This window comes from Chamaea fasciata, unplaced genomic scaffold (genome assembly GCF_029207755.1).
Source record: "Chamaea fasciata isolate MVZ Bird 193981 ecotype frontalis unplaced genomic scaffold, bChaFas1.0.hap1 SCAF_2, whole genome shotgun sequence".
In the NCBI taxonomy this organism is placed as follows: Eukaryota; Metazoa; Chordata; class Aves; order Passeriformes; family Sylviidae; genus Chamaea; species Chamaea fasciata.
Window position 1 is genome coordinate 77,924,736 of NW_027094087.1, and position 16,945 is coordinate 77,941,680.

The 16,945-nt window shown below is 36.8% G+C and overlaps 1 protein-coding gene across 1 annotated transcript in view; it reads right to left on the reverse strand.

The window, feature by feature from the left end:
- NALCN (sodium leak channel, non-selective) overlaps positions 1-16,945 on the reverse strand; it is a 238,087-nt gene that overhangs the window by 200,298 nt on the left and 20,844 nt on the right. The window contains exons 4-6 of the mRNA XM_066176413.1: positions 10,596-10,679; positions 8,891-9,030; positions 7,998-8,126 (exon numbers count right to left, since the gene is read on the reverse strand). Coding sequence (XP_066032510.1) covers positions 7,998-8,126; positions 8,891-9,030; positions 10,596-10,679 — 353 coding nt within the window. The remainder of the gene's footprint in view (positions 1-7,997; positions 8,127-8,890; positions 9,031-10,595; positions 10,680-16,945) is intronic.

Below are 16,945 nucleotides of genomic sequence, written 5' to 3' on the forward strand. Positions count from 1 at the left end.
AAAATATTGCTGGGTTTCCAAGAGACCCAAATGTAAAATACCAAATTGCTCTAGCCTTCAAGCCTACAGCCCACCTCCTGCTCTAAAGAAAAACTGAATGAGGGATTGACAGTCTGTAACCAAAGCTTTGCCCCCAAATAGCAGCTGAAAAGCCCTTCTCATTACACTGCGAGGTAGAAGATGTACAATAAGTTGGTTTGGATTGTAGTTTTAATGCTGCTGCTGGACAGTGGCCATGACAATCAAGAGAAGAGGCAGACAGCACAAAAGGCTAAGCTGTAACAGGTAATGACTCTTGTCCCTGCTGCCTTGGCTGGCATTCCTAATAAGGAGAAGGCATGAGGATGCTAAGCCTTTATTTGAGGGAAACTGAAGATGAAGACAAGGAGCTGAAAGGAAGAAGGTGGCAGTGATGTACAAATTTGTGAAGAAAACTGGTCAAATTACACATCAGTGAATCCAGCACAGCCTGCTACAACAAGGACAAAAGGGTGGCAAGCATTTCAGGCACCTGAAAAGAGCAAATGTGGTATGCATTTGTGTCAAGTACAAACAGTGTAGTTCACTGAGTATAAAGGCAGTTCTTCTATACTAAGGAGTGATGTTGGACTTGGGGTCTTTTCCTGAAATTTATTAAAAACTCTTCTATCTTACATGAAAGAAAGAGCAGGAGAGTGAGGGCCCTACTACATAAGCAGCAGAAAGAGCAGTGATAGGGAAAGGAGATGTATGTAAAGACTAAGCAGAAACATATTTTACATAACTGGTACACTAATAATAGCACCTCTGATAGTAAAAGGCACATTTTAGTGGGAGGTTTGGACATACCATGTGGGATAGGATGAAAAATGAGGTTGAAACATTCATGAACAGGCTCTCACCTAAGTTGGTACACAAAGGAAGTGAAAACAAAAACTTCAGGAAGCCACTCTCTCATTTTTGTCTTAATGTACAATAGCTCTGCATCCAATTCTCCTCACTTCCAATGTGTCTCCCTTTAAAAGAGATGTAGCAAAGGAGGCAAATAGCTCTTCAGATGCCCAGGATAACAATACCTTACCTTTTGTTATGTCAAGAGGGACCACATAAAATAACAGAAAAATAAGGTTGGATATGAACACTCAACAGGACATTAAATATGATTCTCTGCCCCAGACTATTTCTACTTTTCCCAAGAGAACTTTCCACAGCCTGTTTTAAAGATCCTCAGGAGCAAAACTGGGAGCCCCTCTAAGAAATAGACAGGTGCAACTTTATCCCTGCCACTGAAGCTTTTTTCCTAATATCCTATCTAACATGAAATTTTCACCCTGAAATTTCATACAGGTACTTATTATTCTAGTGTATTACAGAAAGAGAGACCAGTTTACTCTGTGCAGAAGCGCTTATCCATGCAAAATCTGAGATATGTCCACCACTTTTTTTGAAGTTAAAAAACTGCTGAACAGTCTTTATCAGCTCTGCTTTCTCTCTGCATATATTTGTCCCCTTTAGATTCTCTCCAGAGAATGACTATATATTGCAAGATATTATAATTTTATATTTTTCCAAGAGCACAGTACTGCTGATCTCTGCTCCTCCATTATGCTTCTAAATCATTTTATGGAGAACTACCTTTTCCACATCACTCACTATGCTGTATTTGTACACTGTTTTTTCCTAAGTGCAATATATTGTCCCTCCTGCCTTTCATCCAACTTTTCAGAGCATGTCTTCAATTTTTTAAGACCATTTTCATTCTAATCTTGCTTTCCGAAACATGTCCTTCCCAACCTCACATCATCCTCAGTGTAATAAGTGTGTTCTATGCGCCACCATGCAGGATGTTAATGAAATTCCAGGAAGCACATGGCAGACTTACATGAATCCCTGTCCTTTCTGTTCTGACATTAATAGCATCTCACTGAGCATGTTTTTTAAGCAGTTTTGGACCTATTCTATGATTATTTTCACCTTAACCATGTTTCTCCTGCCAGCTTATGAAAATGTCCTGTGAGAAGGCTTTCTAGACTAAAGAAATATGACATCCAATTCACATGGCTGTTATACTGCCATAGGCAATTATATTTGTTTGACACGGTTTATGCTTTAGAAATCCATATTAGCTCCTACTCACTTCCTTGTTTTCTTCCAACTGCTTACAAAATTTTTTGTTTGTTTATTCACCACAGGATTCTTTCAGGGAAAGAAGTTTTCAGTATTCCTAACATAATTCCCTGGCTTTTCTTGTCCTGTCTCCTTCCTCCTTTTCCAAACTTCTACTGTTTTCCTGCTTCCCACCCATCCTCCCCACAAGTTCTCAGAACTAATAAAATAGCTGAGATGATAGCTTCAGTCTGCTCAAAAATATCTCAGGATGGATGAATATTCCAGCATTTCCCCAGGCCTTATTGAACTGCATTAATCCAAAGAATTGGGAGAGGAATCAAATTTAGGCATCACATTCAGCTTCCAGAAAACAATACAAAACTGAAAGCAGTCACCTGGTTTGCAATATAAAGAACCAAACTTTCCTAGCTTCCTTTATATTTAAGAAATCAAACACTACCCCATCACCCATCAGGTACGTTCAGTGGAGGTCAGTCTTGGGATTCCGTTTTTTTGGGAATGTCTGGCCTTTCCCTCAATTTTGTGATACACGGGAGGATACTCTGACTTCTGGCAGCCTGGACCCCTGCAGGTTTCCATGGAAAGCTCAGTACTCACCAGACCTTATTTCTGTACAGCAATTATCACGTAAAAATCTTGTGGCTCAATATAAAACTTCCCCTACAGCTAAGAGGAGATTAGGTATTTATGTTATTTAAGCTCTTGTATTTACAGTGAGCCAATTTCCCAATAATCTTTAAAATTCACTCCATTTTACTCAAAAAGACCTTTTCTCAAAAAAAAAAATCTCATAAAGATTGACAGGCTGAGAAGAAATTCAATCAACTCTGATGTCTGCACTGAGACAGAGAATTGTATAAACTTAAGTGGCTCCAAATCTTAATACAGACAAGTACATGTCATTACTGAGCCAGCAGGAACTGAGGTAATTGGGTTCTCATCATTCTATCCTAGACCATCATGAAAAGGTCACCTTTTTGTTTAAAACCGAGCTGGATAACCAAAACCTATGTAAAATCTGTGTTAAATCAATCAACAGCGTAATTAATTTTGGTAACTATCTATATAACAATTCTAACGAAAAACAGGATTTGTGCTCAGAAATCACATGCCCCCTGAAAGTGATGAGAGCCCAACTCCTGAAGGCTCTTTCCCCTGGGCACCAATACTGGTCACCTCATTAGCACTCTCATCCATTCTGACGTGATTTCATTTAAACTGAATTACTTCCCTTTTTGACTGATGCTGTATTTTAATTGCTTTTGTTTGGAGTTTAAACAACGTCAGGCCCGGAAAAGTAAATTTTTTTCCATATCTCTTGTCTCTGAGGAGTTTATACTAGAGACATGCTATCAGTAAGAGAGATTGTGAATAAATCCCAAAGACAATATTAAAGCAAATCTGGTTGTTCACTAAAATCAATAAATGATTGTGCTCTGTTAAAGAATTCCTGTTACATTGATTTTTCAAGCTAGGGCTTTGATTTCTTCCCTTTTTCAGAAACCTGATTACTCAATCTCACTTTCCCATTGCTGATGTAAGACAGTATCTCAAATTTCTTTGGTTCTTTTTAATCATATTTATTTCCTCTATTAGATATTGTGGTGAACTTTCAGCTTCAGAATCTTTGAAGCTGTTTTCTGACATTTTCATGGCCTATCCACAGACAGATGGATGGATGACCAGAGCCTCTTAGATCTTTCCATTACCCAGTAATTATTTTTCTTATCTGTTTTCCAGGGCATCTCCTGCTTTAAACAAGAAACTTTGGAAAAAAGGATTTTAAATTGACTGCCATGGTGACAGGGCAGACTGGTCTACAGAAATATTCAGCCTTTACCTTATCAAAAGTGTTAAAAAAAAGGCACCTTTAAAGAATGACTTTGGGAAAATAAATATGTAAGTACTACAATTTTTGGCAGTTAGCCATATTAGGTTTTTCTTTTTTGATGAGGCTTCCTTTCCTCTAGCTCCAGTGCAGACTGAGATTTACAAAAGGAAAATTTACTGTTGTGGAATACATATAAACCGATCATGCACTTTAGAATCATTCTCGTGTAGTCAAACGTATCTTGGGAGTAAAAATAAAGAAAGCACTAAGTAGCTACAGCAATGATTTTGAAAAAAATTCTCTCTCCTGTACTGTGTGAAAGTACCTTTTGTATACAGGAGGTTACCAAGAGTAAATTACAGTACGTCTGGGAACACAACGATTTTCACCTTATATTGTATATCTCTGAAATTAATCTCAGATATAACAAAAAAACCCCCAACCCTTTCAAACTGTATATAATATATAGATTTATCAAGATAATTGGATTATATGTAGATTACATTTCAAACATTTCACTATTTAAGCAACTAAAGAAGATCCATACTATGGATATCCTCATGATACACCAATTCTTGACAGAAAAAGATATATTGGTTGGAGATATCACCAGGAAAAAAGTTTTTACAACATAGTTGGAAAAAGATGTCATAATCAGGAGGAAAGAGAGTAATAAAATTGTCCAAGAAGAAGACAACGTTCCTCATAAGGAAGATGATGAATAAAGGAAAAAAGGACTTATCAAAGAACAACAATAAACTCTTAAGCCTTTGTAAGCAAGTCAGATTCTGCTGATTTCTCAGATAGAATGAAAACTCAGACTGTGGTTAGCTCACTTCAGTACTTTTGTTTGTCAGAGTTAACATCAGAAAATGACTGAGGAGGTGGAGAGACAGGAGGTCAGGTAGTGTGGGCATTGAGAAGGATGGAAAGACAAAACAACTTGCAGCAGTCAAAAAGGCAATAAGTGTCTGATGAGGATACCATGTCCTTTCAAATAAAAAAGAATAGGAAGATTTTAAGATACCATTTTCAAAAGAAAATTGACTCCCTCATAATAATAATTCATAGGGCAATAGACTTAAGAGTGATTTCTAAAATATCAGAAATAGATGAAGCCATGACCACAAAAATAAGATTTTACCCTTCCTGCTTGCCATGGAGTTCTGCATAATAAGAGGCAAATCACCTAAAATTAAAGTTCTCACAGGTGGTCTCTAATTGGATGCTTTTCATTTTTCTAATCTTGACTTGGGAGCCCGGGATCTGGTTTGAAAACATACTGAAAATTTACAGCTGTGGCTCATTAAGGACTGGTTATTTAAGGACAAGTGCAGTAAACTTTGGCCACTCCCCGCTGCCTGGAACTGAGCCACCTGAAACAGACAGACTCAACCTCTGAAAGGAATGTTTAACGGTCATTATAAAATTGAGAAACTGAACCTCAAAGACAAAAGTAAAATTTGGCAAGGCAATTTTCATACTTCTGTACTGTACTACAACCAGCTAATAAATTTTCCTGGATTCAGAAGTGACATGTCCCCTTCTTTCTAACTATATTTTGGATCAGTATCTGTCCATATTTCCTCTTTTTGCACCAGAACTGTTATTTATTTCTCTATATTTATTTTCCTAGCCTATGGTGGGAATGATAAATTCTGAAGCTAACTTCAGGAAGGTCAGCCCTGACCTACATGAAGAAGGCACACCCAAACTCCTACCTGAGCTTCTGCACTGCATTCCTCAAAACTCAAAAAAGGAACAAAAAGGTGTAATTCTTCACAAAATATAATGATGAGTCTTACAGACAAGAAGAGGAAATTAGTATTTTCAGAGTAGGAATGAGTAGTGTGTCAAAACTGAGGTATACATCCACATGTCAACAATAAAGAAAAAATTATGTTGTTCTTTGGAGGAGCACAATTCATCAGGATAATTGGGGGAACACTTTCAGAGAAAAAAGTGGTGTCCAATGTAATAGTCATCATACACAATCATGGGAGCCATTTAAAATTATAAGTCTGATCTGGAGATGGCAAAAGCGATTAACTGCTTGCTGAAGGTGCCTATCCCAGGTACTATAAAAGTAACTTAAATTAGATTTCTAAAATTTATACAGCTAAAAACATATACTTGATGATATTGAAAGAAAAAGGAGTTAAGGCTAGCTGTTCAACCTAAAGTCTAAAATTCCCTTAGTTCTGCATACTCGACTTTTCCAACTTAAACCCTATTTAGGCAGGTTTTAAATTTTGTTTTATACACTGGATATTCACCCCTTTAAAGGTCATCCTGTAATCCAGAATTCAAAAACCTAAAATTGAAAGGTTCCTGTATACCATTTTTTAAAAAAAAATAATGCCTTATTCAGAGAGCAACCCAACACATGCAGAAAAAATTAGCCAAAATTTTTATGGGCAGCCTTAAAGTTACAAACTTGAATTTTCATATGGCAAACATTATTGTGTCACATTTCATCTTTTTCTGCTGATTTCAAGGAAAAGTTATATTCAGTGACACAAGCTGATGCCCAATCTTTCCTGCATTGTGTATTCCACTTGTTTTTTCAAACAACATTCTGTAACTCACAGAACTGCAGACCTTCTCATTACCACATGCAAATTTTTTACAAAGAATTTTTTTCCCCATGTCTACAGGAAACTGTCAAAAAATCTGTGCTATAAAGATTTTCTCTTAAAAAAGAGAGGAGTGGTTAGAATGAAAGAACTTATGTGCATGAAGTATACAAAGATCAGCTCCATATTTTACTATATTATTGATTAAATAATTAGGAAAATGACCCAAAGTAATTTTTTAAAATTTAACAAAATATCATATTTTGGCATTTAGTATAGCATATTCTCAAATAATTTTTTAAATTAACCTTTTTTATTTCTGCCACTTCTAATTTTGTATTTGATATTTTTTAGGTTCTAGTTTAGAAAAAAGCTTTCACACAGAGTTTTGCAATCATCAGACATTTTATTCAGCTCACTAGCAAATTAAGTGGTGTTCTGCTTTCTTATAATGCTTACCCTAATAATTTTATGTTCTGAAAAATTCAACACAGGAATAAAAGGATCCAATTTTGACTAAAACAAAGGCCACAACTCCAGAGCCAGCATCTTCCTATCCAAAGGAACAGGATCCAAAGGAATAGGGACCAAACAAAGAAACAGATGTAATAGTCTCACAGTGTAATTGTACTCAAGGACACAGTCAAGCCCTCAATTCAACAGGACAGGTAAGCATATTATCTGTGATTTTATGAGCCATCTCAGTGACTTAAGAGTCTCCACTGTACTTCAAGATAATCTTGTGGTTAAGTACATGTTGAATCTAGAATGTGATGTATACTCAATTACCAGCGTAAAATATTTATCATCAGTATTTAGCAAAAGGCTGGGGAGAAAAGGGTCTTTGAATCTGAGCATTAGGTCCCAGATATCTCTTAATTCAGAAAGGGCCTGAGATACTGAAAGAGGTTGCCAAGAGAGGTGGTGGATGCCCCATCCCTGGAAACATGCAAGGTCAGGTTGGATAGAGCAACTTGATCTAGGTGAAGAAGTCCCTGCTCATTGCAGGGAGGTTGGACTAGATGGCCATTAAATGTCCCTTCCAGCCCAAACTATTCAGTGATTCTATGATTCCAGCGCTTCTTTAGGTCTGGCCCCATAAAAAGACATTCTTGGAAAAGACAGGAGAGTGCAAAAGCTGATGAATCGCCAGTGACCCAGGTCAGCCACAAGTGGCAACACTCTTAAAAGTCCCCTCTCCTTTCCTGCTCTGTCACCGCTCTACCCCACCCGACATACACGGTCACTCAGCCCCCGAAGTCCGACCGTAGCCTAATGCCACAAATTGTAATCTCTCTGTCACAGTTAAAATTTGTATTTTTCATAATTCTTACTATTTTTGTTTCCTCAATTTGCCTTAATGTATTTTGCTGGACTGCTTTTAATCTATTAAGTCCATTTTACATCTACTGATGCCAACTAAAATAAAACACATGCAATGAAAGAACAGACCCACATCATGCCTGCACAGGAAAACTCACCCTGGCTGCGTGTCATCAGTCACACAATGGTATGTAAAAGTTCCAAACATCTGCACTCCCAGGATCCCATACAGTAGAAGAAAGAACAGAAGGAAAATTGAAACGCTCCATATTTGCTCTCCAGAACGCCTGGCAAAAAGATAAACAGGTCACTGAAAGCATAGACAATGTGACACCTCCTCTGAAAAGCTCCAGAAGAGAAAATATGCTCATGCAAAGAGAGCAGTATTTCATCCTGCAGAAAATTTGTCCTTAAAACTGTTCTCTCACAAAAATATAAAAGGGGGCTGTGATTTTTTTCTAAACCCCTAAGTTAGGGTAATTAAACCAGCAGAAAACTGCAAAGGGTAGAACAACAATACCCAAATAAAATGCATAAAATCTGGCTTTTGTAAAATAGTATTTAATGACTCATACGGACAAGATACAGTGATGAAATAAACTTGATACCGAATAAACACCAAGCACATTTACACGTGTTTGTCTGCATCTCTGTATATGCAGCAATACATGCACACTCATACCTGGAATGGTCAGGGCATGTGGTCATGTACTGTTATTTATAAATACTACCCTACTTAGGGTATTCACCTTGATTATTAAATGGCCATATTAATGGAACAGAATTTACTGCCATTGGTTGAAAATTGCTGGCTACAGTTATTAGCAAAATACTTTAAAATTTATTTAAACATTTGAAAATTCTGATTGTTTCCTATAAAACTTGATGATTTCTTTAAATATGGAAAATAGCAAGAATTTTTTGGCCAGAACTAAAACTCAGGAGGAAAATCCCCATTAAGCATGAACGATCACTGATTGACTATGCAGTCAGTCTTCTAAGTCAAAACTGAAATAAGCTCTGTTATTTTTCAGACAAGAGCCTTACTTACTTCAAGATATTTGTTATCCTAGTTCTTGGCAGCTCAAAACGAAAATATATTCGGAATGCTCGAATCATAATGAGTGGTCGTGGAATCCGTAACATGCCCCAAGGTGACATTTGGTCAACTATTTCAGCTATTTCAAACACCTACAAAGAAAAGAATCAGTTGTTTGTCTTGATGACCATGTCCTGCACCTGCGTTCACTTCCAGAGCTTTAGAAAGTATTAATGCTATACATGTTGGTTTTTATTCATTTACAGTCTTGACTTATTTTACAGTTTATTTCTACCACAATTTTTAAAAAGAAAAGTCTTTGTAAATACTTCATTCACTTCTAAATTACCCTAATGAAATTCACAAAATATATTCTGCCCGTGTCCATAATGTTTGAGTCTCCAACAACTCAAGAAGACTGCAAGCTTGTGCCAGCTGCCTATTTCTGTGCTAGCCTAACCCACATGTTCCCCACAATATTATTAGTAATTAATATATGTCTCAAAATATGAAAATAAGTATCTCTTAATCTGGCACAGCACTAACATTTTTACTATGATATAAAAGTACATGTACACAGACTGCCTATCAAGTTGCAACATGATTATAAATTTTCCATTTAATTCCAAGTGCATGACAAGACTCTGCAACATCTTCTTCTAGACTCCAGTTACAATATAAATTTCAACCAAGGCACAGAATAGGGAACCATTTCCTCAAACACTGACAGGTTATGCACTCAATAAAGAATATTTAGCTGAATGATTGGGTGCAAATGTCTTGTTTAAACCCTTGTCCTTCACTCTTGGAGAGCAACTGCTTGGTTTAATGTTTGCTCAAAGTACTAAGAAAATGGGGAACCTGGCAATGCATAAACTGGATAATCTAGAGTCCTTATCTGTAATGATCAACCTTCATTCTGCATGTGGACAAGTGTACCAAAGTCTCCCCTGTGTAAAAAGCAGAAAATTACAGCATGTCTTAAATTTGTCAGACATTTATAAGTGCCTAACAGCAATCCCTACAGAACTTTTACAATCCTTATGATACTGTAAGCTCAGTGTCTGAGTTTTAAACCTGTTCTTATCCAGAAAACCTGCTACAGTTAAGGACTCATTCATTTCCAGGACAAAATTTCACCTATACCTTAACACTGCAATTTTTTGCAATATGTCCAAGTTCCCTCCTTTATAAAAACTTATCAAACAGTTTCCAAATGTTTTGGGTTTTTTCATTGTGCTTTAACATGAATTTCGGAAAATGTTTCGTTAGGTTTGAGTGATACTGCATGAAACCACTCCATTCACTAAATCATTACAATTACAGAATGGCAAACATCTACCATTGGAATAATTCTCCCTTTAGGTGCCTGAGCTAGTCACCATGACACTCTACTAGATTCACTGGAAGGAAATGAGCATAACTGTCATGTGGAGTAAGAGATAAATGCCTCTGTGAAGATCTTCTCTCTCCTGACTGCACAGGGTTTATGTTAAAAAAACTTCTGTTCAAGTAAGAAAAAATAATCAAGATAAATTCTACTACTAATGTAGATATGCTACAATGTGCAATTATAAATCTATTGAATTCAGCACTTTTTTTTAAAACAATTTGATCTGTATACAACTCTACTTCCACAACTCACATTTATTTGATTGGGCCACGTATTTTTCACAATTAAGGAACTATTAATTGTAAAAGGAAGTGAAATGATTACCTGTAAAACCAGTGACACCCAAAGACAAAAGACCATGAATCCATCAAACACACACCAACGATCCTTTACATAGGAGCTATCACCCTACAAGAAAGGAAAGCTAAGAGGTTAATTTTTGTTTATTGTCAGAATTTACAAATATCATAAGCAAGAGTTCTTGGAAGGAAAAGAAGAAGAAGTCTTTCCTGTGCACATTTAAAAGGCCACTTTTGAAAGACTCCAAAAGCCTAGTATCTGGATTAGAATATGCTGGAAACATATATACACATCATGTGCATGAATAAATATTAACTTCATTCTTGTGTGATATTTCTGAGTTTCTGTCAAAAAGAACTTACAAAGACTTTGCTGTAAATCAAAAAACGCACAAAAAATGAACACTGGACTTACTTTTCCATTGTATTTCCCATTACAAAATACTTACACAGGAAGATCAGTGTAAAATGCTAGCAATCTAGTACTGTGCTAGACAATTATTTCACTATTTCAACCTAACAGCTTCAATTAAATCAGTATCATTTTACATTCATTTCTTTGTAAGTTTTCAATCATTTTCCATGCTCTGGAGAAGCCTTGCTATTCCAAAAACATTTGATAGTAACCACTGTAACAACATCAGAGCGTGGTTTCTGTGACAGTGCAATCCAGAGATCACTCCTAAAAGGCAGCATGGAGAATTCTGCATCCAAGCTCAGTTTCTTTTATACTGCACTATTCTCAACCTCTGTCCCAGTTTACATGTTTCAATATCCTCATGTTTCACACCATTCCTGACAACGTGCGACACAGGCCCTCTACTGCAAACTATAAAAACACTTCTTTGCTGGGCTGCTAATGCCTGACACTTCACTTCAAACACTGAACTGAAAAATATCTGCATTAATTAGATAAGATTTTGGCTGAGTGTTAGCTTTGAGTACCACATGGAGCACAGAAGAAGCTGGGGAACAAATGCATGTAGAGAGACAAAGCTTGTTGAAAGGGAGGCTAGACAAAAATACACCTAAGGAAAGTGGATATCCCATTCATGTAGAAATATATGCAGAGATAATGACAGTGCATCTCAGGGCACAAAATCACACTTTTTAAAATGAAGTTTCTCACAACAGATTTAATAGAACCTTCCCTGCCTTAGGAGGACTCTTTGGGTCCTCTTAAATGATCTTCCAGGTGCAAATAACAAAGTTTGACATCCACTTTTCACAGGTATAATTGGGCAAAAATTATTGTCATGTCTTGAGAGTCTTGAAGCCATTACTGGACTTTGGCCTCATATGTGATTCCTGGCTTTATAAACATTTTTCTATATCTCAGTTATAGTTATTTAAATATTTTTAAGTCTCAGCATTATCACTGATTCTAAAAGCACAGACAAGATGGTTTTGTTTAATCTAATATTTTCAGTGACATGTACTATTCTAAAAATGATTTATCATTCCGTGGAGTAGGTGACAGCATGATATATTGTGTAAATAGAAAAAAAATGTTTTAAAAATTTATTTCAGTTGCAAAAATTCCTCAGGGTGGAAGTGAACTGTAAGGGAATTAGGAAAACACAGTGATTTTCTAACCAGAAATAGAGGACAGAGAACTCTGGCATATTTTCAGACAAGAATTTTCTAACAAATCAGGATGTTGAAGTTCTCAATTCATGAACTATGAAGAGGAAGACTGCAAATCAGGGAAACAACAGAACAGGAACTTTTGCATCATATTTTTAGTCTGTCTTTTCTGAAGAAAGCAAATTCTGGGCTAGTCAGTTAACTCTTGACTCAGGACTGAGAGAACTCAGCTATTTAGTGGTTACGCTCAGTATCTGTGAAGCAGAAACGTTATTTCTCCACAGAGATCAGCTATTCACACTCTAAATCTCTTAATCTGGAACAAATCTCCAATGAGATTTGTATCAACATGCAACTTGAGTCCTTCAATTGTGGCTCTGAACAAAAACGCTGATTGGTCTTTCTCTTGCTGAAGAACTCCTTGAAAATTACTTTTCCTCTCTTAAGCACCCTTTGTCTAAACAGAAAGTCTTCCCTGAGTTGTGCTGTGCAGATCTGAGCATGAACTTGGGCAGGAGTCCCTATATTCACCCTCCTCTGAATAACCTACAAAGTTCTCACTGAAAGCAAAATCTTTTTTTAGAAACTGCTTTTTCTCTTCACAATAGGTATGGTATGATTAAAGCAGCTTTGCTGTTTTCTCCTTACAAAGGAAGATGTCATGACCCTTTCAGTCTTCTCACCAGTTAGGCTGCTGCACCACCTCACTGCTCTCACTGTCACACCAGGCCTGCTTCTACCCCAACATCCTCCCAGCCAGGGTGGCTTTCAGTGGATCACCCACAGAAACTCAGCGCACCTGAATTACTTCTGAAGACACTACTCCTTTTAGGGGAGCTCCTGGACCTCTCCACTTTACATGAAGAGAGGCTTTGGCTAAATCCTATTAATGCTTGCCATTCGTCTGGCAGTGGATGTGGTGGAGAATCTTTAACACTTTTATAATGTGCATTGACATGTTGGATGTTAGTTGCTGTTGGAAGCATTTTTAAGGCAAGACGCCATTCTGCTTAATGCAAAAATCAGTATATATGTGCTATTTCCATGCAAAAACTAATTCTGGCTAAACACAAGCTAGAACTTCATGTATTAATAGCAATGAACAGTGACTTTCATTCACATTTGAAAAAATCTTTGGGCTGAAATACCACACACATGGTCAATGGCAGCTCTTAGACTTGAAAAGGAATACCGATAAATGACATTTAAATACCTCTGGTGACATTGTACCTAAAATAGCTGAAGTATTGCAATGTGTTTACCCCACAACCATTTTTCATGGTCTGCTGAAATCTGAGAATTATTGATGAAGTTTTATTTAGTGATTTTTTTCTGAATGCACTATTCTAGAACATGAAAGATTAGTACTGTAGACAAGAAACCACGTGCGGAGACTAATCCAAACCTCTTAATGTCATTAAAGTTGCTGACTTCCCACTGCCTACAGTGGATAGTGGATTCTTGATGTGCACAGCAAGTCCTGAAAGCTTCTCCAGCAACATGAGTTACAGCCTATCTAGACAACAAAATAATTTGTCACTCCTCCAAAATAAATCACCACAAGGTGCCGGAAAATCCACTTTCTCAATTGTGCTGAGCACATGAAAAATAAAATGCCTATTGCCAATATTAGGTGCCTTGAACAATCATTATACAAGTTCACTTGGAAAAAAAAAAAATTAAGACCTAACGCATTGAAAATTTGGGTCAGTGCAAAATATTCAGAGAACCACAGACAGAACTAATAACACTTAGTCACTCCATGAGAGCCATTACAGTTTATCTCATATGAGAAGGGAAGACTAGACAGACTGCAATTCTTTAATAAATGCTTATTTCATTATCAACCTCACTAAAAACAAAATACTCTATGAAATTAACACCCAAACTGCATAAAGCAATCCACTTGAAGATTGATTATGTCTGCTAATTTTCTCAAGAAATTTCAGTATCTCAGTGGTAAGGTAGACAGCTTAGCTAGATGATAGCACAGACATCCCCGAGGTAATTTCTGTCCTGCTTGTCTCTTAACACCGCCGGAACACCTTGGGATGAACAGCAAATCTCTGCAAATCAACAGTCTCCTCTGTCTCCCCGCTTGCCTTCAGGAATTTTTGTTTCTCTTTCATCTCTGACAACAACCTGTTCTCTCAAGCCTTCCCTCCTGCCTCTTTCCAGCTGACTCTGTCTGAAAGCAAAAAAAAAGAAGTAATATGATATTTGCCGTGAATAATCAGATTTACCATAATTTGGAAAGGAATCCTGCAGTGTTGGATTTCTCATTAGAGACTTAGTCTCCCACTTTTCCTCACAGCCTGTGACAAAGAGGATAGCTGAAAGAATGCAGAGAGACCAGCAAGCTCAGTAACAATGAGCTACTGTGCTATTCAGTCATGATTACTGGATCCTGCATGTGCTGGTAGTGGTAAACAAAGCACATCATCAGCTCTGGTACACCCTTCAGATCATCCTGAGGGCTACTTTGTAAAGCACTACAAACAAGCATTACGGCTGACATTTATGGAGATTTTAGGAGCAGCAAAAAGCACAGGATGAGATGGAAGGAATAGAGGGAATAAGAATTTGGGAGTGTATTTTTTTTCCTCCAGACACAGTGTTCATTATAACACAAAAAAAGTAAGCTAGAAGAGAAAGCACAGCTGAGTTAGGGAAACCAATCTTCCCTCCCTCACACTCTGACTCCACACAAACACTGCTGGCCACAGAGCTGTAAGTGGGACACAAAATTAAATCAGAGCTCAAGGGGGCACCTTGCCTAACCTCTCTCTTTCCTTGCATATGCAGATACATATATACACACACAGATGGTACGTATCTCCTACCTGGTCACAGACTATGCATACATTCCTTATATTTTTGGCTCAGCTTCAAACTTTCCCTATTTACTCAAAAACCTGCACTTTATAGTCTGCTTAGCAGCAGAACGATATGGACAATCCAGTCAAGCCCCCAACCTGAAAAACACTTTCAGTATTTTACTCACACAGTAGAGACAATGAAGAAATATGGCCTAATCAAGAAGTAAAACTGTGCCTGACTTCTACTCTCAATTCACCTTTTCCATCCCTCAAAATAAAATTATTTCTCTAATGTTCTCGTGTGGCAAACAAAGGTTGGGAACACAGGGCAGGAAACAAAGGAAATTGTGAATTGCTTAGTTAGGACCATGCTAATAACTAAAGAAAAACTGACATATTTTAAAATGGGTGGTTTACCTCTAAGTTAGTCCTCTACAACAGTGATTGGATCACTTCAAAATAACCCAAAATATATTTACTTTAAAAGTCTATATTATGGGGAAGAAAGAAACAATGTATGTGTGTGGGAATGACACAGCTTCTCATTTTCTACATATGTTCTTTATGATAAAGTATCTTCATTCATAGAGGGAACTTATTTAAAATATACTCACATAAAAGCAACTGTTTTGAAACAGCCAATGGAATTACAGTTTCTGTGTCAAACTTAACTCTGAATGGCTACAATGAGTAGAATATCACTTTATCATCACTGAATTAAACAAGTTCAATTTGTAACTCCTCATGCATTGTACTGAACTGCTCCACCATCAAATGTTTTAAGTAACACATCACATAGTACGTAATTTATCTTTTTCCTAACAGATAATGTAATATTGAGAGTAGTCTTGCATTCTATGCTTGAAAAACATTGAAAAAATCATTAGATGTTACAGCACAAACCCCAAAATTACTCTATTTTTAATGAATAAAATGAAACACAGCTCTTGCTGGTCCTTTGGGTAAGAGAGTGATGCCACACATGCTACAGACACACAACGGCATAGTTTCAATTGATCATTACAAAAACCCCCTATGATCACTGAAGAAACACTACTTCATCCTTTGCAGTCATTACAACAATTGATTTTGAACTGAATTTGTTGAGATTTTCAGATTGTTTTAGGAATCACCAATGAAGATACAAAGCTAAAGAACTATTCACTAAAGAACAGTTTCAAACCTGTTTTTAAGGCAGAATAGATTTTTGTCAATATATGTAATTAATTACACCAAATTTAGTATTTCATGTTTCATATCATACTGGGCGGATATTAAGCTATAGTCTTCACATTTCATACACTGTTTTTAACAGGAAAAAACCAAACAACTGAACACCAAAAAGACTAAAAAGGAAGAAATAATTCTGGCATTGAAGAATAACAAGACTTTCATACAGACAAACAATGACCATTTTACTTGCTAATAATACTATAACAGAGTTTACTGTAAAAAAAAAGGGGGTAGGAAAATTAGCAAGAGTTAAAAACCAGTGCTTTAAACAACACTGTTAAGTTAAACAAACAAACCAACCCTACAAAACAAACAAAAAGAAAACCACACCCCCCCAAAAAAAAACAAAACAAAAAACAAACAAACAAACAAACAAAATTAAAAAAGCCACCAAAAAAGCCCCCAGGGACAAGCATCAAAGTGTTACATAACTCACTTCATCAAGTATAAAAGCATCAAAGGGAATAACTGTTTCCACATAACAATGGAAAGGAATGCCACAACACACCACCTGTGTCACCTACAACATTGTAGAGCATCTCATTTCAACTGAGTATCGAGTATTTTGGATTGACCACTATTCAGAGCCTCCAGGCACACTCTTTTTATCTAGCCCGTAGCGAAGAGATGCTAATGCCCAACAGAAATGTGGCTCTGAAACCCTTGGGAAAGGGAGCTTTGCAGGTGTATTATATTGCTGCTCTCTTGATACACCACCTTACCATTGCAGCTGGGT